At 38.2% G+C, this 22,795-nt stretch overlaps 1 protein-coding gene across 1 annotated transcript in view; it reads left to right on the plus strand.

Annotated features, from left to right (window-relative positions):
- PCSK5 (proprotein convertase subtilisin/kexin type 5) overlaps nucleotides 1-22,795 on the plus strand; it is a 503,247-nt gene that overhangs the window by 333,240 nt on the left and 147,212 nt on the right. Inside the window, exons 17-20 of the mRNA XM_052644706.1 lie at nucleotides 12,989-13,073; nucleotides 17,417-17,514; nucleotides 18,097-18,226; nucleotides 18,644-18,759. Of these exons, the coding sequence (XP_052500666.1) occupies nucleotides 12,989-13,073; nucleotides 17,417-17,514; nucleotides 18,097-18,226; nucleotides 18,644-18,759 (429 nt within the window). The remainder of the gene's footprint in view (nucleotides 1-12,988; nucleotides 13,074-17,416; nucleotides 17,515-18,096; nucleotides 18,227-18,643; nucleotides 18,760-22,795) is intronic.

Consider the following 22,795-nt stretch of genomic DNA (forward strand, 5'->3'; position numbering starts at 1 on the left):
AATCCACTTGCCAATGCAGTTGGCAACCAATGGGTTTGATCCCTGGGTTGTGAAGATCCCCTGGAGAAGGAAATGGCAATCCACTCCAATATTCTTATCTGGGAAATCCCATGGACAGAGGAGCCTGGCGAGCTACCGTCCATGGCGTCTCAAAAGAGTCAGACCTGACTTAGTGACTGAACAAAACCATGAAGGCACCCTGTGCCTGTAACATACCAACCTTCCAGACTCTGCAAAGGAAAGCAGGTGTTCAATAAAAACCATGTTGTTTCTACAAACAGTTTAGGCGCCATGAGCCACGTGAGTCAGGGTAGTGGGAAACTTCATGAAATCCAGCTTCCCAGATGTCAGCCATGGACCAACCTTATAAAGATAGCAGCCAGGCCTGTTTTTTCCTGCACACTAAGCAATGGAAACAGACTTTTATGATATCAGTAAGGTTAAAAACATGGCTTTCATGTAAATAGAGAGAGACTGGAAATTTATCAGTTATTTAACCCATCAATAAAGGAACCTAAAGGTGATAAGTGGGTTTAAAGACTATCAGGTATCACAGTCCACCAGGAAAGGCAAATGAACTCCATTTGCTGAGTTAGAGAAAAAAACTGAATAAATTTCATACATGGGAATACAATTAGAATCTTGGAGGGTTCTTTTTTCAAACGGGCAGAACTCCCTTGCAACTTTTATCAAACAAAAATTTATAAATTAACATGTAACTTCACAGAATGTGGACTCTAATCAAATGTCATTAGTGAACAGACAAGGCACACTCCCTAGAGAATCCAGTAATCCTCGGGCATACCTCTTTTTAGACAGTGCTCTATTATAGCCCTGGTAAAGACTGCAGCCATGAAATTAAAAGACGCTTACTCCTTGGAAGAAAAGTTATGACCAACCTAGATAGCATATTCAAAAGCAGAGACATTACTTTGCCAACAAAGGTCCATCTAGTCAAGGCTATGGTTTTTCCAGTGGTCATGTATGGATGTGAGAGTTGGACTGTGAAGAAAGCTGAGCACAGAAGAATTGATGCTTTTGAACTGTGGTGTTGGAGAAGACTCTTGAGAGTCCCTTGGACTGCAAGGAGATCCAACAAGTCCATTCTGAAGGAGATCAGATTTCTTTGGAAGGAATGATGCTAAAGCTGAAACTCCAGCACTTTGGCCACCTCATGCGAAGAGTTGTTGACTCATTGGAAAAGACTCTGATGCTGGGAGGGACTGGGGGCAGGAGGAGAAGGGGACGACAGAGGATGAGATGGCTGGATGGCATCACTGACTCTATGGATGTGAGTCTGAGTGAACTCCAGGAGTTGGTGATGGACAGGGAGGCCTGGTGTGCTGCGATTCATGGGGTCGCAAAGAGTTGGACACGACTGAGCGACTGAACTGAACTGAAGGACTGCAGGAATTTTTTGCTTTACTTCTGAGCGCTGGATAATTTATCTGAATGAGAGTGTCACACCACAGTATGACAGTGAAATTTCTTGTTTCTACCCAACCTAAGAAAAAAGAAAACCCAACATTAAAGGAACAAGAGTTTTTGGGGTTTTTTTCAAAAGCAGCAAGAATTTTGAAGTGGATACCCTTGCTCCTTAAGAAGTTTTTTGATTCAAACACAGGCAGCACTTCTCTATGGGGAGATGGGGCTTTTGACTTACCTTTAGAGCAATGGGGAGGGGTTCCAGCTGTAATTTTTATTTTCCCTCAAGTTTGGAACATGACCTGCATGGGCAAAGGAGAAAAAGAATGCGGAGCAGACCTAAGGGATCAGAAGTGAGTAGTATTCCTTGAAGAAAAAATTCAACATTCTGTCAAGAAGGCTGAACCTTGGAAAAGATGCCCAGCCCCAAGGAGTGGTTGTGAACCAGCTCTTCTCCCATCATGTGCCCTGGGAGGCACGCCTGAGCCACCACCACTGCCAAGAACCCCAGGACCAGGCACACCCTATATCAAGAGGATGATGACCAGCATACACTGAGGAAAGAGGCAACAGGCATCAGTACTAAAGTAGCCCTTGCACCAAATATGTTAAACCCACACAAGCTACACATGAACTCCCCCACATATAAATAGCCCTCCAAGACCACGATAGGTAATTCTTTTTCCTAAACTCACAAGGTAAGAGGAGTAAAATGAAGGAGAGGAACTACTCTGAGTTAAAAGACCAAGAGAATTCCCCTGAAAGAACAATGAAACAGACCTTTTCAGCCTAATAGACACCGATTTTTGAAAGGAGATAATGAAAATACTGAAGGAATTAAGAAAGGCTATTGACAGAAATGCAGAATACTGTAAAAAGGAACTAGGAACTATAAAGAAAAATTAGAAAAACTCATTTACAGAGATGAAAGCTGAGCTAATGGCAATGAACAGCAGAATGAACATTCAACAAGAATGAATAAGTGATCTGGAAGACTGGATTATTTCCATCATCCTATCAGGACAGCAGACAGAAAGCCAAATGGAAGAAAACAACTGGAAACAATATAAGAGATGTATGGGATAGTATAAAACATGCCAATGTACACATGATAGGGATTCCAGAAGGGGGAGAAAAAGAAAAGGGGATAGAAAATGCATTTTAAGAAATTATGGCAGAAAACTTCCCAAGCCTAAAGGAAACAGGTAACAAGGTACAGGAAGCACAGAGAGTTCGAAATACAATAAACCCAAACGGATCTATACCTAGACATAATAAAAATGGCAAAAGTTAAAGAGAGGATTCTAAAAGCAATAAGAGAAAAACAGAGCTAATGACAAGAAAACCCCCATAAGGCTATCAGCTCATTTCTCTACAGAAATGTTACAGGCCAGGAGGGAGTGGCAAGATATAGTCAAAGTCCTGAAAGGGAAAAACCTGCAACCTAGGATACTCTACCCAGCAAGATTACCATTTAGAATAGAGAGATAAAGAATTTCTCAGATAAAAATCAAAAGAATACAACAATACTAAACCTATCCTAGGACTTCCCTGGTAGCTCAGACAGTAAAGTATCTGCCTACAATGCAGGAGACCCGGTTTCAATCCCTGGGTGGGGAAGATCCCCTGGAGAAGGAAATGGCAACCCACTCCAGTATTCTTGCCTGGAAAATCCCATGGACGGAGGAGCCTGGTAGGCTTCAGTCCATGGGGTCGCAAAGAGTCGGACACGAATGAGTGACTTCACTTTCTTTCAAACCTGTGCCAAAGGAAATATTAAGGTCTTCTCCAAATAGAAAAGAAATAATATATAGGTAAGAGAAAAATCACAGCTGGAAAGTAAAGTGATAGTTCCCTAGTCATGTCTGACTCTTTGTGATCCCATGGACTATACAGTCCATGGAATTCTCTAGGCCAGAATACTGGAGTGGGTAGCCTTTCCCTTCTCCAGGAGACCAGGAACCCAGGTCTCCTGCATTCCAGGTGGATTTTTTACCAGCTGAGCCACCAGGGAAGCCCATGAATACTGGAGTGGGTAGCCTATCCCTTCTCCAGCAGAGCTTTCCAACCCAGGGATCAAACCGGGGTCTCCTGCATTGAAGGTGGATTCTTTATCAACTGAGCTATCAGGAAAAAAACCAGGGCTGCCATTTTGCACACAAACTGATAAGCCAGTACATAGATTTAAAATTAAATCAAAAAATATCTATGAAAGTAACGACAATTACAATGAATAGCAAAAGGATGAACATGAACATTTTGCTGAAAGTTTTACCTTATTTTCAGTTCGAAGGATTAGTTAACAAAAGCAACCACTCATTGCACACCCGATGAACAATTTTAATATATTTTAATAGAGGATTATTTGACTTAGTTTCAATTATATAGTCATTAAAGAAAAGAAATAAAAGCAATATAGAGAAGTAACAACATACATTATCTCCAAATTGGGCCGACAACCTACAACTAGACTTGAATAGTGCCTTAAAGTCCTGAATGACAGCAATCTGGAGTCCCAGGTGGGAAACGGTCCCAGGAAGTATATACACTCCATGGGTTAAGACTTGAAATTGCAGTTTGGGGAGCTCCTGCTTATAATCCCAGGCCAAAAACTGATATAGTCATCACTTTGTATGCAAAACAGCAGCCCTGGTTTTTTCCTTTAACTTTTACAATGCTATTTGTTTCTCCTTGTGAGTCATAAGACTTCTTAGACCTTGGAGAGAGGAGGAGGCTGGCCAGGCCCTCAAGGGCTTAAGAAAATTTCAAGACCCACTAAACTTTCTTATGTAACGTGCCCCTTAACTTTCCAGCAACAAGTGGTGTACTTATAGGCAGGCACATAGTCCTGGCAGGGTCAGAAGTCAGAGGCCTGCTCTCCTGCTTCTGAAGCCTGAACAAGACTACCTCTATTTTAATTTCACTAACAAGATATAAAAGAGGACAACAAAGTTATAAAATGTGGAGAAGAGTAAGAATGTGTAGATTTTTTACTTCTAGAATGTGTTTGAGCCTATATGACTACCAGTCTAAGGCAAGTAGATATAGGAAGGGGTTAACATAATTGAAAAACAGGATAACCACAAATCAAAAACATACAATAGATTCACAGAAACCAAAGAGAAGAGAACATTAAGTATAATACAAAAGAAAATCAAACCGCAACAACAAAAAAAGATAAAGTGACAAAGAAGAAATTTAAAATCAATGAGAAAAAATAAAATAAAATAAAAGATAAAATAAAATAAAATCAATGAGAAAGCAAGGTTTAAAATGGCAATAAATACATATCTATCAATAATTACCTTAAATGTCAATGGTCTAAATTCTCTCATCAAAATACACATAGTGGCAACTTGATTAAAAAAATACAAGAGACTACAATATGCTGCTTATAAGAGACCCATTTTTAGGGCAAAAGACACACAAAGATTGAAAGTGAGGGGATGGAAAAAGATATTTCATGCAGATGCAAATGAAAAAGAAAGCAGGGATCATAATACTTTTATTAGATGAAATAAACTTTAAAACAAAGGCCACAAAGAAAAATAAAAAAGGATACTATATACACCACAACAAATTAAAGAATAAAAACCATATGATCATCTCAATAGATGCAGAAACAGCTTCTGACAAAATTCAACATTCATTTATGATAAAAATTCTCCAGAAAGTAAGCATTGAGAGAATATATGTCAACATAATAAAGGCCATATGTGACAGACCTACAGCTAACATCATACTCAACAGTGAAAAGCTGAAAGCATTTTCCCTTAGATCAGGAACAAGACAAGCAGGTCCACTTTTATTCACCATAGTTTTGGAAGTCCTAGCCATGGCAATCAGAAAAGAAACATAAGTAAAAGAAGTGGAAAAGAAATAAAACTGTCACTGTTTGCAAATGACATGATACTATACATAGAAAATCCTAAAGATGCTACCAGAAAACCACTGGAACTCATCAATAAATTCAGGACGTTGCAGGATACAGAAGTAGTACACGGAGATCTGTTGCATTTCTATACATTAACAACAAAAAGCAGAAAGTAAAATTAAGAAAACAATCCTATTTACCATCATATCAAAAACAATAAAATACCTAGGAGTAAACCTAAGGAAAGTATGCTATAAACTATAAGACACTGATGAAAGAAATCAAAGATGACAAACATTGAAATATACCATGTTCTTGGATTGGAAGAATCAATATTGTCAAAATGACTGTACTACCCAAGGCAAGCTACAGATTCGATCAAATTACCAATGGCATTTTGCACAGAACTAGAACAACAACAACAACAACAAAAATCGTAAGATTTTTTTAGAGATACAGAAGACCCTGAACAGCCAAAGCAATCTTGAGAAAGGAAACTGGAGCTGGAGGAATCAGGCTTCTTGACTTAAGACTATATAACAAATCTATAGTCATCAAAACAGTGTAATACTGACACAAAAAGAGAAATATAGATCAGTGGAAGAGGATAAAAAGCCCAGAAATAAACCCACATACCTATGGCCAATTAATCTACAACAAAGGAGGCAAGACTGCACAATGGACAAAAGATTTTTCAATAAATGGTGCTGGGAATACACCATACACAAAAATAAAACTCAAAATGGATTAAAGACCTAAATGTAAGACTGAGTACTATTAATATAAAACTCTTAGAGGAAAACATAGGCAGAACATTCTTGGGACATAAATCACTGCAATATCTTTTCTGATCCATCTCCCAGATGGAAGTAAAAACCAACAAGTGTTACCTAATTAAACTCAAAAGTGCTTCTACAGTGAAGGAAACCTAAACAAAATGAAAAGACAGCTCACAGAATGGTAAAAAAAAAAAAAAAAAAAATGCAACCAAAAAGGGATTAGTCTCCAAAATTTACAAATGGGCAGGAGACCTAAGTAGACACTCCTCCAAAGAAGATATACAGATGGCCAAGTAGCACATAAAAAGATGTTTAACATCACTATTAGAGAGATACAAATCAAGACTACAAAGACATATCACCTCACACCAGTCAGAATGGCCATGATCAAGAAAATCTATAGACAATAAATGCTGCAGTGGGTGTGGAAAAAAGAGAACTCTCCTACATTGTTGGTGGGAATGTAAATTGGTAGAGCCTCTATGGAGAACAGAATGGCAGTTCCTTAAAAAACTAAAAATACAGCTACCATATGATCCAGCAACCCTACTCTTGTGCATATATTCACAGAAAAACATGGTTTGAGAGAGTACATGCACCCCAGTGTTCACTGCAGTACTGTTTACAATAACCAAGATATGGAAGAAACCTAAATGTCAATCAAAAGATGAGAGGTTAGAGATGTGGTACATATAAACAATGGAATATCCCTTAGTCATTTAAAGGAATGAAATAATACGATTTGCACCAACATGGATAGACCTGGAGATTATCAAAGTAAGTGAAGCAATACAAAGACAAATATCATATGATATCATTCATATGCAAAATCTAGAAGAAATGATACAAATGAACTTATTTACACAACATAAACAGACTCACAGACTTAGAGAATGAATGTATGGTTACCAGAGGGAAGGGTGAAGGCCAGAGATAGATTGGGAGTTTGGGATTGACATGTACGTACTACCATATTTAAAATAGATAATCAACAAGCACAGGAAACTCTGCTCAATATTCTGTAATAACCTAAATGGGAAAAGAACTTGAAAAAGAATAGATACATGTACATGTATAACTGAATCACTTTGTTGTACACCTGAAACTAACACATTATTAACCAACTTCAATATTGTGCTCCAGTATAAGATAAATTTTTTAAAAAGCTTCCTTACCATTTAAAAAAAATAACAAGAAAAATCTCACATACACACTTTCATCTACCACTTAATAAAATTAGAAAAAGAAGAATAGGGACTTCCCTGGTGGCGCTGTGGATGGGAGTCCCCCTGCCAATGCAGAGGACACAGGTTTGATTCCTGGGCCAGATGGATTCCACAGGCCGTGGAGCAACTAGGCCCATGCACCACAACTACTGAGCCCATGTGCCGCAGCTGCGGCTGAATCCCATGTGCCTAGAGTCTACGTTCTGCAACAAGAGACGCTCCACAATGAGAAACCTGCACACCACAATAAAGAGTAGCATCCACTTACTGCAACTAGAGAAAGCCCACACAAAGCAACAAAGACCCAGCACAGCCAAAAATATTTTTTTTAAAGAAAAAGAACAAACAAAATCTAAAGTCAGCAAAGGAAGGAAATAATAAAGATCAGAGAAGAAATAAAACAGATTTTTTTTAAAAAATAGAAAAAAGTCAATAAAACCAAGACCTGGTTCTTTGAAAGAATAAACAGGATTGACAAACCTCAGACCAGGCTCATCAAAAAGAAAAGAGAGATAACCCAAATAAACAAAATAAATGAAAAAGGAAACATAACAACTGATACAGAAATTCCAAAAACCATAAGGGAGTGCTATGAACACTTATATGCCAAAAAATTTGACAATCCAGAAGAAGTGGACACATTTCTGGAAACAAACATCCTACTAAAATTGAATAAAATAGAAAGATAATTTGAAAAGACCAATCACTAGAACCGAAATAGAATCTAATTTAAAAACTCTCAACAATGTATGACGACCAATGGAAGGATGGGGGGAGTGGGATGAATTAGGAGATTGGGATTAACATATATATGCTGCTATGTATAAAATAGATAACTAATGAGTACTTACTGCATACCACAGGGAACTCTACTCAATGCTCTGTGGTGACCTAAATGGGAAGGAAATTCAAAAAGAGGGGATATATGCATACGTATAGCTGATTCACTTTGCTGTATAGCAGAAACTAACACTACATTGTAAAGCAACTATACTCTAATAAAAATTAATTTTTAAGAATTGAGTAACCACTGGAGTAAAAAAAAAAAAAAAATACCTCTCTACAAACAAAAGTCTAGAACCAGATGACTTTACATGTTTGAATTCTACCAAACATACAAAGAGGAACTTATACTGATCCTTCTCAAGCTCTTCTAGAAAACTGAAGAGCAGAGAACACTCTTAAAGCCATTCTTTGAAGCTATCACCTTGATACCAAAACCAGACAAAGACACCACCAGAAAAGAAATTTATAAACCAGTATCTTTGATGAATATAGATGCAAAAATTCTCAACAAAATATTAGCAACTGAATGTAACAACACATAAAAACGATCATACACCACGACCAGTGGGATTCATCTGAAGTTCACAAGGATGGTTCCACATATGCAAATCGATGTGTGATATACCAAATAAACCAAAGACAAAAAACACATGATCATCTGAATAGATGCAGAAAAAGCATCTCACAAAATTCAACATCCATTCATGATAAAAACCCTTACCAAAGTGGGTACAGAGAGAACATATCTCAACATAATAAAAGCTACTTAATGACAAACCCAAAGCCAATATAATACTCGATGGTAAAAAGCTGAAGCCTTCCTGCTAAATTCAGGTACAAGACAAGGATGCCTACTCTTACCTTTTCTAGTCAACATACTAGGAAGTCCTAGTCACAGCAATCACACAAGAAATAAAAGGCATTCAAATTGGAAAGGAAGAGGTAAAATGCAGATGATGATACTAGACGTATATAAAACCCTGAAGACTTCACACAAAAACTACTAGAACTGATGAATAAATTCAGCAAGGTAGCAGGACATAAGATTAACATACAGAAACCAGTTGCACTTCTTTATACCAAAAATGAAATAAGAAAGAGAATGTAAAAAAAAAAAAAAGAAAAAAAACTTTTAAAAATTTCACCCCCAAAATAAAAGACTTAGGATTAAACCTGACCAAGGAGGTGAAAGACCTATTTGCTGAGAATTATAAAACATTAATAAAAGAAACCAAAGATGATTCAAAGAAATGAAAGATACCTCATGCTCTTGGGTTGGAATAATTAATATTGTTAAAATGGCCATACTTACCAAAGCAATCTATAGGTTTAATGTGATCCCTAAATTACCAAAAGGTCCAATACTTTGACCACCTGATGTGAACAGCTGACTCATTGGAAAAGACCCTGATGCTGGGAAAGATTGAGGGCAAAAGGAGAAGGGAGTGACAAAGGATGAGATGGTTGGATGGCATCATCGATTCAATGGACATGAGTTTGAGTAAACTCTGGGAGATAGTGAAGAACAGGAAAGCCTGGTGTGCTGCAGTCCATGGGGTCACACAGAGTCAGACATGACTGAGCTACTGAACAACAAATCAGGTTACCCATAACATTAGGTCTCCTGCATTGCAGATAGATTCTTTACCAACTGAGCTACCAGGGAAGCCCAGAACTAGAACAGACAATCCTAAAATTCATATGAAACCATAAAAGACCCAGAATTGCCAAAACAATCCTGAAGAAAAAGAACAAATCAAGAGGTATAACCCTCCAGACTTCAGACAATACTACAAAGCTACAGTAATCAAAACATGATATTGCCACCAAAACAGACATATGGATCAACGGAACAGAATAGAGATCCCAGAAATAAACCCACACACCTATCATCAATTAATCTTCAGAGGAGACACATATATTCAGTGGAATGAAACAATCTCTTCAGCAAGTGGTGCTGGGAAAGTTGGACAGTTGCATGTAAACCAATGAAGTTAGAATACACCATTACATCATACAGAAAAATAAACACAAAACGGCTTGAAGACTCAAACATAAGATGTAATACCATAAAGCTCCTAGAAGAGAACACAGGCAAAATATTCTCCGATATAAATTATACCACTGTTTCCTTAGGCTCCCAAGACAATAGAAATAAAAACAAAAATAAGCAGGACCTAATCAAATTTACAAGCTTTTGCACAGTGAAGGAAACTATAAACAGAATGAAAAAACAACCTACAGAATGGGAGAAAATACCTACAAATGATCCGACCAACAAGGGATTAATTTCCAAAATATACAAACAGCTTGTACTACTCAACAACAGCAACAAAAAATCCAACTGAAAAATAGGCAAAAGACCTAAATACACATTTCTCCAAAGAAGAAATACAGATAGCCAATAGGCATATGAAAAGATGCTCAACATGGCTAGTTATTAGAGAAATGCAAGTCAAAACTACAGCGAGGTACACCTCACAATGGTCAGAATAACCATCATTAAAAATTCTGCAAAAGCAATGCTGGAGATGATGTGGAGAAAAGAGAACCCACCTACACTGTTGGTAGGAATGTAAGTTGATGAGCCACTGTGGAAAACATTATAGAGGTTCCTTATAAAACTAAAAATGCAACTATCATATGATCCAGCAATCCCACTCCTGGGCATATATCTGGACAAAAGTGTAATTCAAAAAGATACATATACCCCTATGTGAATAGCACTACTCACAACAGCAAAGGCATGGAAACAACCTAAATGTCCATTGACAGATGAATGGATAAAGAAGATATGGTGTGTATACACACGCACAGACACACACACACACAATGGACAGTTCTCAGCCATAGAAACAAATGAAATAATGCCATTTGTAGCAATATGAATGCATCTAAAGATTATCATACTAAGTGAAGTAAGTCAGAAAGAGAAAGATAAATACCATATTATAACACTTATATGTGGATTCTAAAATAAGACATAAATAACTTATTTATGAAACAAACAGAATCATGGACAAAGAGAACAGACTGGTGGTTGCCAAGGAGGAAGGGGCTGGAGAAGAGATAGACTGAGAGTTTGAGGTTAGCAGATGTAAGCTTTTATGCACAGAATGGATAAACAACAAGGTTGTACTGTATAGCACACAGAACTATATTCAATATCTTATGATAAACCACAGTGGAAAAAGAAACTTCAAAAAGAATGTGTATAAAATGTATAATTGAATCACTATGTGTACAGCAGTAATAAACACTGTAAATCAACTATACTTAAAAAAGGTTTTAAAGGGATCAGAAACAAGTAGTATTCCTTGAGGAAAAAAAAATCAAAATTCTATCAAGAAGACTGAACCTTGGAAAAGAAATCTAGGTGGTACCTGATAGGAAAATGATAATTGAGACAATCAGTTCTTTTGCCAGAGCCTGGAAGGTAGATAATTAAAGAAGGCTATTTAAACTATTACTTCACTGATACACCTGAAGAAGGGAAAGGCTACCCATTCCAGTATCTGGCCTAGAGAATTCCATGGACTGCATAGTCCATGGGGTTGCAGAGAGTCACAGATGATTGAGCAATTTTCAGTTCACTCACTGATACAAGTGGTCTGTGCATTTCTGTCCTTCAAGGCAATTGCCTTTTGTTTTAATTTCCTCCTTTACTAAGTCTATTTACATATAGTATAGTGATATGTATGTGACTAGCAATAATTACTGCCAACATATCTACAGTTCCCTTGAATAAGGTCATTAACTCCTCAAGAGCAGCTCAGTGGTAGTCATCATTGTAATATTTAGTTAACAAATGAGCAGAGATTGTGAACTTGTCCACTAGAAATGCTAAGAGCAGAATGCCACTCTAGGTCCTCTGGCTTCAGGTCCTATGCCATGTCCAGCATTCTCGATGACCCTATGATGGGGAGGTCACAGACGGTAAAGAACTTTGTATTTCATGCCGAGGAGCTCAGAATTCTGCTAGACCTCTAGGAGGTCCTTAGAGGGATCCGGTGAAGCATTGCTTCTCTGTGGAACCCTGAAGAACACCAGCGTTTAAAGAGCAGAGAAGCCTATGGACAGAGCCTCGTTCAGTTCTATATATACCTGAAGTTAGGATCCACTGGCATCTCAGAGAAGGGATCAAAGTCTCCAGAAAAATTTCACCTGAGGTAAAAGGCCTTACTTACTATAACATCACCATTTTCCACTACAGGATAGTAACGTACTTGCCATCCCCCCTCAACCCTCCCCCCACCTCAGTGTTTGGTATTAAACAAGAAAGCCAGTATTCACAGTGTATTTGTTCATTCAAATATGTTTCTGTTCTCCAGAAATGTAAGTGCTGTCTGAAATATAGTAACATTTATATTGATTCCACAGCTTCTATAAACTTTAAAACAATAAAACAATGCAAGCAATAATCAACCCTTACCTGGCAATCTTAAAAGTCGTTCATCGGAGTAGTCATTAAAGCTGTGAGCATGCGGTCTACTGTTCCATGCTTCAGCTGCTAGTGTTGCCTCTCTGTACTTACTAGTGATGTGCCCCAGCTTCATTAGTGAGATTTTCACTGTTGGAAGTTAGGAAACTGCTTGGGAAAGAGAATAGGAAGAAGAAAAAAACCAATAAACTATTTAAGAATTAAGTGGGCTGCAGCTTTCTTGTCTACAAACTGGTAGATATTACTAAGGTATTTCCCAATGCTATATATTCCTACCTGTATTTGATTTGCTGAGAAGCGATAGGAAATGTTGAGTCTGGGGCTTTTCCTACAATTTCCTCCTACTCAAGGCCATGTATACTATAGCATGCATTAGCAAACATTAGAACATATGCTTTTATGAAATCCAGCTGACCAACTGATTTATAACCTTGTTCTTTTCTTTTTTTTTTAACAGAGAAAAATCTTTGCCAGAAGTGCAATGAAAACTGCAAGACATGTACTGAATCTGACAACTGTACAGAATGCAGGGAGGGGTTAAGGTAAGAGAGTTAAAGATTTCACCAAGTAACATAGCCCAAAGACTTCTCAATAAAATTGAAAGAAAAAAAGTAAATAGGTACCTCTCTTATAAGTCACCCTTGGTTTGACTCCCATTCAGACACTTGATTGCTATTTGCATTATCTCTATCATTTTATGTGAAAAATTGGATGCTACTTTGGCTTCGGAAGGTTTATAAGCCAAATAAAATTCTCTTTAGAAAAGATGGCTCAACTACAAGTAAATAAATGGCCATTTGAGAGGCTTTCTTTGGGCTTTTTGACCGGCAGTGTATCAGTCAAGGATTACTGCGTAGGTAACATCAATGAACTATATTTAATCCCCCAGATTCATTCCTCTGATGGTCGAAACTATTCCCTTATCTTTATTATTTCTCTCCATATAGCCAATCATTGTCTTATCTTAAGCACCTCAGGCTGGCTCCATTATGCTGTGGTTTGCACATAGATTTAATACCAGGGGATGTCATCCTTGAATGGATGAGACTTGCTCATTGCTAAAGTCAGACAGTTGATAGATTCTTTGAGAGAATAACACCCAGATCAAGTGAAGTAGGTATTCTTTATATCCTTAAAGAAGGTCAGATCATCCCATGCTGAGTGAGGGGCTGGACTCTGGCTTTATTACATAAAGCTAGAATTCTGCTCCATTCCATCCCTTTTAAGAGTTCTCTGTGGGTCATCCCCATGCACCAGCCCCAAGCACAGAGATGTTATGGGGAGGGAGGTGGGAGGGGGGTTCATGTTTGGGAACATATGTAAGAATTAAAGATTTTAAAATTAAAAAATAAATAAATAAAAAATAAATATTAAAAAAAAAAAGAGTTCTCTGATGGCTCAGAGGGTAAAGCATCTGTCTGCAATGCAGGAGACCTGGGTTCAATCCCTGGACTGGGAAGATCTCCTGGAGAAGGAAAAGGCAACCCACTCCAGTATTCTTGCTTGGAGAATCCCTGGATGGAGGAGCCTCATAGGCTACAGTCCACCAGGTTGCAAAGAGTCAGACACAACTGAGCAACTTCACTTAGTACCTCTATTTCCACTTTTGATCAAAGGCACAATAATCAGGGTCCAGGCAGTCTAGGCAGACAATCCTTTACATTAATTAATAGGGGAATGTCATTTTTGTTTCAATTAATTGATTATTTGTGGCTTTCTTTTTTCCCCCCATAAATGCATTCAGTGTCCATTTGTTTTGCACCTTTCATCTCAAGACTTCAGTTTTGATAATTATCAGTCTAGTCAGCATCCTACTACTTTTTGGAGAAGGAGCAGACTTATAATTTTTAAAAAAGGGAAGATAAATGTGGGCTTATTCTTTCTCTGCCATTTGTCAGCTGTGTGATCTTGGTCAAGTCTGTTCACTCCTCTGAGCTTCAGTTTTCTCATCTATAAAAGGGTGATACTAACCTCAAAATTGCTGGATTATGGTAAGGATTAATTGTGATAACATCTATAAAGCACTTATTCCAATATCTGACACTGAATTGGCCCATGAAAAATAAAAGATCAAGATTATTTTCTATATTGCTTAGGGAACATTTTATAGAGTAAAAAATGTGAAATGAGAGCCATATATATTAATTTTAAATACGTGAGTAGCCACATTAAAAGGAGTAAAAAGATACAGGTGAAATTTATTTTAATGAAATCTTTAACCAAATATATCCAAAATATTATTTCAACATGTAATCAATATAAGACAATATGAAAGATAATCAATGAGATGTTCTACATTTTGTTTGTAGTGCACAGTCTTTGAAAGCTGGTGTGTATTTCACCCTTAAAGCATATCTCAATTAAGACAGTAATTTTGGGGGAATATTTGATCTGTATATAGATTTTATAAAACTTTAGTTGAAGTAGATTTTAGATAGCCAAGTTGTTCTGCACTTATTTAAATGTTTTCTGATAACTGAATCAAGTGCCAATTTGTAAGATTTAGAGTGAAATGAACGAAAATAAAATGTTAAATTCTGTGCCTTGGCCACCCTAGCCACATTTCAAGTGCTCTCGAGCCCACAGGTGCTAGAGCATATGGGACGGCACACATCTAACTCAGCTGGCTCACCCCAGCATGAACCCAGTACCAGGTTTGCTTACCGCGCCACCCCTGGAGTTTGGAAGTGGCAGAGTGCATCAGGGTTCCCAGGTGCTCTGCTGCACGCCCCACTTAGCGCACTCCCTCCTCACACACTGCACCCTCTGTCTCCAGCTGAGCAAGTACCAACCTCGGAAGTAATTTCCTTCGTTAGAAAAACAAGGCAGCTTTAAAAAAAAAAAAAAATACCTTTGATAAGTTTATCAGTGGTCCTATTTCCTCCCACAAACGGATTCATTTGCTGCACTGTCCCCTTTTTCCAGCTCTACCAAAAAGAAAGGCATTTTCTTTTATTGGCTTTTTAAATGACACCTCTCTGGCCAGAAGAGAAGATCTATGAATGAAATACACTTTCTGTCTTCTTGAGGCTCCCTGTGTTTTTCTTAGGGGCTTCTAGGGTTGACCATTGTGCCTCAAAATACCTGTAAATTTTCAAATAGTGGCTAAGCAAACAACCTAGATAGCATATTCAAAAGCAGAGACATTACTTTGCCGACTAAGGTCTGTCTAGTCAAGGCTTTGGTTTTTCCAGTAGTCATGTATGGATGTGAGAGTTGGAGAGTGAAGAAGGCTGAGCGCCGAAGAATTGATGCTTTTGAACTGTGATGTTGGAGATGATTCTTGAGAGTGCCTTGGACAGCAAGGAGATCCAACCAGTCCATTCTGAAGGAGATCAACCCAGGATTTCTTTGGAAGGAATGATGCTAAAGCTGAAACTCCAGTACTTTGGCCACCTCATGCGAAGAGTTGACTCATTGGAGAAGACTTTGATGCTGGGAGCGATTGGGGGCAGGAGGAGAAGGGGACGACCGAGGATGAGATGGCTGGATGGCATCACTGACTCGATGGATGTGAGTCTGAGTGAACTCCGGGAGTTGGTGATGGACAGGGAGGCCTGGCGTGCTGCGATTCATGGGGCTGCAAAGAGTCGGACACGACTGAGCGACTGAACTGAACTGAACTGAACTGAAGCAAACAGAAAAATATCTATGCATAAAATACTAGAAGGATATGGATTAAAATGTGAACAGGACTGTTTGGGATTCTTTTTCATCTACTTTGGTTTTGTTCTTTCCAAATTACTTTAAAGAGAAAAATAAATATATAAAAATATTTATATACATATATTATAAAAAATAAAGGGAAAACTAAATGTTAGTTTTTAATAGTATGATCCATATACAAAGCATAGTCAAGTAACATGTGAATTGCACCAATGTAGAGAAATGTATTTTCTATAAGAACACAGAAAGCATTTGACCCTGTTGCTTAGATACCCATTTTCTAGAACTGTCTACTGGGTGACATGGGATTATGGTAACAGTCTCACTACTGAGTTATTCCATGAGTAATGTTTATATATTAAATGCTATAAATTTTAGACATTTGTTTTTAAGAATCAATCTGTAGGCTATAAAAAACCTTAAAGGTGATTAAAAATTAGAAGAAAATAAATACACATTCCTCATTCAACATTCTAGCAACATATTAGGTAATGCCTAAGAGTGCTATTTAGAGAAAACATAGCACAGATAACCAAAAATACTAAATAATAATGTAACTAAGAAAAGTTGAGATGTTTGGTGAAGCAGCAATATAAATAAATAATTTTGCCAAATATTTCATTAGAGTTTAAAAATTAATAAATGAAGCCATAGAAGCAAAAGTATGTTAGGATTCTCTTGTTTTGGTCCAAGAACTAAAATCAGAAGCACTTAAAATTTTAAAAAGGCTATTCCTGGGAGTTTGAGCTGAGGGTTGGGCAGGATAGTTGTACCCTTCTATTCAGGTGTAATTCATTTTGCCACATACTCCTACAACATATACAGTTACAGGACAACATTTAAGTTTATTGTGGAGTAGGTCTAGGAGGTCTGGGATTGATAGGCATATTGTTAGGTAAGGTGATTGTTTTGGTCCATAAAATACTTTTAAAAACCTCCAGGTTGTAAAATGTTGAGTAAAGAAAAAATGTGTCAGCCAGCCTAATAATTAAGGGGAATGTCCTCCAAACTTGCAGCACATGTATAGGCTACAGACTTATTACAGGCACAGAGAAGCATTCTAGGCATCGGGAGGAGAAAAAAAAGAGGGTACAGGGGCTATTTCTCCTGCTTTGAAGTTCTCCCAAGTCCAGTGACCTCTGGGGGAAACTACATGTTTTACATATGGCCTTGGGGGGTCATGACCTCTTTGCCTGACCACAGCCGTCTGTGTTTCCAGCCTGCAGGGGTCCCAGTGTGCCGTCACCTGTGAGGACGGATGGTACTTCAACGGCCAAGACTGTCAGCCCTGCCACCGCTTCTGCGCCACCTGTGCTGGTACCTCCCCCCCAACTCCTCTTATTTATTCCTCTAGCTCTGGTTTGGCTTTCATTTGTCTGTCTTTATCCATCAGTCATGCACACCCTCTTGGTAATTTTTTTTAATTAGACTTACTTTTCTAGCTTTACTGAGGCATAACTGACAAACATTATATACTTTAAGATGTATGTGTGATGTTTTGATATATATAATACAAGGTAATTAACATATTCATCACCTCACATAGTTTGTGTGTGGTGAGAACACTTACGATCAACTCTCTTAGTTGAGTTTTGAGTATACAATACAGTATTAACTATAGTTACCATGGTGTACGTTGGATTTCCAGAACTTATTCATCCTGCATAACTGAAACTGTACCTCCTTTGCCTTCAAAAGAGGTTTGATGTTTTTTGGCAAATGGGTTCAATCTAAAACTGAAGCCTTTTCCCCCAGAGAACATAAGGAAAAGTACAAATGTTACATTTCTCAAAATTGCAACCTATTAATGCCATTTTCACCAATTATGCAAAAAGCAGCCCGCTGTGCAACCTTTTCTGAGGCTTTGTTTCTGTTTCCTGCATTTGTCTTGCTTTTAAGGAGCCGGCGCTGACGGGTGTATTAACTGCACAGGGGGCTACTTCATGGAGGAGCGGAGATGCGTGCAGAGCTGTAGTATCAGCTACTACTTTGACCACTCTTTAGAAAATGGATACAAATCCTGCAAAAAGTAAGTGGATCCCCGCCCCCCCATTTAAGCTCCAGTGTTTGGCAACTGGATTCCTTATTTCACTGCCTTCATAAACAAAATGAAACGTATAATTATTAATGAAAAATAAGGTGCAAACATTGACACTTACACTCTGCAGCTTTAAACCCAGCTGATTTTTGTGTGTGTGCCTCAGGAGCACTTTAAAACCTCTAAAGTTGTTTTTCTGTTTCAAGTGCATGCTCTCTCCTCTTTAAAATCGGTCTACCTGCTAGGTTTTCTTTATTGTTGTCAATTAAAGCAATTCATGTAAGAAAATATTTTTGTGGCATCTTCAAAGGGAGAATTAAATTTAAGCTGTTAAGAGCTTGACAGTAAACACATCTTTTCCTGTGCCTGATGTGTGAAAGGGTGATACATTGTACATTCTCCCCATAGATGTGACGCCAGCTGTTTGACGTGCAATGGTCCAGGGATCAAGAACTGTACGAGCTGTCCCAGTGGGTATCTCTTAGACTTAGGAATGTGTCAGATGGGGGCCATCTGCAAGGACGGTGAGTACAACTGCTTATTTTGATCTGAGAACCATGTGATCCTTCCATGTTAAGGTCTAATATATATTTCCACTTGAAAATATTAACTATCAAGCATGTCTCAGGTAAGACATGCTGATGTCTTGTTGGTGTTCCTTGAACTTATACCCTCAACGGGTTTAGTTTTCTGGTTGTTTTAACTGCAAAAAGAACTAAAGCATCCATTTACAAAGATGGCGCTAGTTAATTTTTCTTAATTAGTGGACCTTGTTCTTGAAAACTTTAGAGCTTTGGGTTCAGAACAAAATTCAGCAGAAAGTAAAGAGAATTCCCATATATCCTCTGACCACACTGACCATACATACACACATACACACATACTCACTATCAGTATCCCTCACCAGAATGATATGTTTGTTACAGTTGATGAACCAACACTGACAAATCACTGTCACCAAAATCTACAGTTTACATTAGAGTCCACTTTTGGTGTTCTATGAGTTTGGGCAAATGTATAAAGACAAGTATCCACCACCGTATCCACCACAGCACCACACCACCACAAGTATCCATCATTCAGATCACCCTTCACTACCCTGAAAATCCTCCGTGCTCTGCCTATCCCTTCCTTCTTCCCTCCCCCTGGAAACCACTAATTTTTTTTTCACTGTCATCATAGATTTGACTTTTCCAGAGTGGCATATAGTTGGAATCATACAAACACTAACTAGAAAAGGCTACATATTGTATTGTTTTCCAATCTTCCATCATATGTACTTTTTGCTAGATTTTTAAAACACCACGTAGAGTTTTGTACCTTACTTTCTGCTCTAAGCATTAGATAAATGCTATGCTATGTTTTTACAAAATCTTCAGAAACTTCACTTTTAGTAACAGCTGAACAGTCTGTCTTGTGGATATGCCACAGTTTACTGCCACTCTCCTCTCATTTGGACTGTTTGTAATTGTGATATGTAAATAACAATCAGAAGGCATCTGAATCTTTTATTAAGCCATGCTGCTGCTGCTGCTGCTAAGTCGCTTCAGTCGTGTCCGACTCTGTGCGACCTCAGAGATGGCAGCCCACCAGGCTCCCCCGTCCCTGGGATTCTCCAGGCAAGAACACTGGAGTGGGTTGCCATTGCCTTCTCCAATGCATGAAAGTGAAAAGTGAAAGGGAAGTCGCTCAGTCGTGTCCGACTCTTCGCGACCCCATGGACTGCAGCCCACCAGGCTCCTCCGTCCATGGGATTTTCCAGGCAAGAGTACTGGAGTGGGGTGCCATTGCCTTCTCCAATTAAGCCGTGATAGATAGGCATTTATCTAATGATAAAACAATTACAGATTGGTTCCAATGCTAATATTGGTCCATTTTTCTTTTCATTGCACCAGTAGTTCTCAAGTAAAAGGCCAGGACCCCACACCTTCCCCCAAGATTCATTTAAATTGGTCTTGGGGTAAAGCACTGATAGCTTTAGAAGTTTCTGAAGTGTTTTAAATGTGCAGCCATTCCCTCTGATAATTTGGCAAATGCCAAGTTCTCTCATTTTCTAGCTTCCGCCATTTCCCTATCCATGAAATGAATGAATTTAAATTATTCCAACCCCAATATTTTATAAGCTTTGACTCTAGATATAATTCGTGCAGAGAGGACTCTTAAATTTGTGCCTAGACTTTATGCACATGTGCATCTCAACAATGTAGAAATAAAATGTTTGAACCATCATTGTTCTAAACATCTTGGACTGTTAGGGAAATAGGAAAATAAAAAACAATGCATTTGGAACAGTTTTCCCTGATAAAATCATTTCCCTGGGTTTAATCTTTGTGTTCCTTTGAATGGTTCCTCTTCTGGAAATTTCACAAGAGGCAGAAGAGTGCTATGGCTGGGAGAATGTAGATTCAGAAGTCAGAATGCATCATTCTTATCTAGACTCCAGACCTTGGACAGGTTATGCATTTTTGGGGGGCCTCACTGCCCTTATCTATAAAAATAAAAAGGATAATACTGTTGCCCTCATATGGTTATCTGATAACTTCCCATTAGGAATCTCAAACAACAAAGATATCTGAGCATGTGATGGCACCAATAGGGAAATCATTTATGCTCTCATATCCACAGAGCGTCTAAGTGACTTTGCATCTTCATAGCTCTTCTAATGTCTGATTGACCTGGCAGGGGGAGGCAGACCTGCTCAGGCTCTGCATTCAGACTTTTCATGGCCAGGGCTAATTCTCACCACACAACACTCAGGTAAGAAGACTGGGAGTGACAGCACCCCAGATACCATGTAAGTATTACTTTCTAGTTATCAGCCAGTGATCCTTACCCTCACGTTAAAAGCTGATCCCCCTCTATCTGAATATGATCAGAATTTTTCTTAGTTAGTAACTGAAAAACCAAGCAAGATTTTTAAGCCATTGACCCAAAAGATGCACTATGACTTGAAAGGTTCACCTTGTACTTGGTAACAGGCATTTGAAGGTTTATGATCTTTAACTGCTTTCCCTAAACCATGGTAAGCATGGGATCATTTATGCCAGTGGCACTTTGGTAAAAGTGGAGTGTCAGGATTGTGGGAAAAAGTGGAAAATGAAGAACCATGATTTGTGATGAGTCCCTTTTCAGGTAGGTTAAAGAATGAGATCATGGACGGCTCACTAGGCTTTTCAAATCACATGGCAATCACCATGTGCTGTTAGGGATGTGTTATTATTTTCTTTCAACTGTCATATTTCAGTGATTCTAAGACATACTTTTTTATTATATTTTAATAACTCTGGAATCAGATGCATCTTATAATTCGTGGCAGCTTACAACTGCTTTGATCCACAGGTTGATGTGATGTAGCTGTCATCGCCTGTGACTTAGTCACACATCTATCTAGTCAACTGAGGCACATGATCACTCCTACTTATGTGGCATTTAATTGCACTTCAAAACATTAAATTATGTTTCAATATTCAAAGGAAGGGTTATTACTTAAGCCCAGAAAAAAAAATCATGTTATGCAAACACTTTAATAAGCATAAAACAAATATGCTAATTGACAAAAGGTTATTGTGTCACCATTTAATAAGAATTTTTCTTGGCAGTACTTAAAAAAGTGGTGTATCTGAAATCCAGTGTCTTAGACTCAATGAAATATAGTATAAATGACTGTATATGCTCTTCTGTAGGTAATTCCAGAAAGAAGAATCCTCGCTTGTATTATTATTGATTTCTAATTTATTCTTTTTATAATCTTTTTTTCTTTTCATAAATGGATACCAATCACATTTACCGCTGGACTGCAAAACAATGCTTCTTGAAAAACAATGCTGTTGACTGAAATCACTCTGGGTGGACCAAATTTTCCTCCTGTTGACTGCTCCTGAATGATCCCTTCCAATCCCCCCAATCTGCCTCTCTGGCCAATCACAACCTTCTTCCATGTGTGTCCATCATGCTGCTCTCGTCCTCAACTTCCCCTGTCTCTTGCTGAATTCCTGGAAAAGCAACGGAAGAGTCCTGGGCGGAAGGAGGCTTCTGTATGCTAGTGAAAAAGAACAATCTGTGCCAACGGAAGGTTCTTCAACAACTGTGCTGCAAAACATGTACATTCCAAGGCTGAGCTGCCATCCTAGATTTCTTTGTTCCTGTAGACTTATAGATTACTCCATATTATTATTAAAAAGAAAAAAACAAGCAAAAAAAAAAAAAGCAAGCCACCTCTCTCTTTCTTGCTCTCTTTTTCTCTCTTGCTCCAATTTGTGCAGGGAGATGGTGAACTGTTTTGTCAGAACTTAAATGGAAAAAGAAATAAACCTACAACAAGCCTACCTTTTATAACTGGGTGTTTAGTGCTAAACAGCCAGAACCACAGAGACAGTATTGTATGACCAAAGCATCTGATGCCAAAATTTGACGTTAAAGTAATGATTTGATTTCCTGCCCTGTTTTTGAAGGTCCATTTTGTTTTTTGTTTTTCTTTTTTTCCTTTTGCATTTACTTGCTTGCTTCCCCCTTTGAGACGCCTAAAAATCCCTTTCAAAAACATCACAAGAGCAGACGTAG

The sequence above is a fragment of the Budorcas taxicolor genome, chromosome 8 (assembly GCF_023091745.1).
Source record: "Budorcas taxicolor isolate Tak-1 chromosome 8, Takin1.1, whole genome shotgun sequence".
In the NCBI taxonomy this organism is placed as follows: Eukaryota; Metazoa; Chordata; class Mammalia; order Artiodactyla; family Bovidae; genus Budorcas; species Budorcas taxicolor.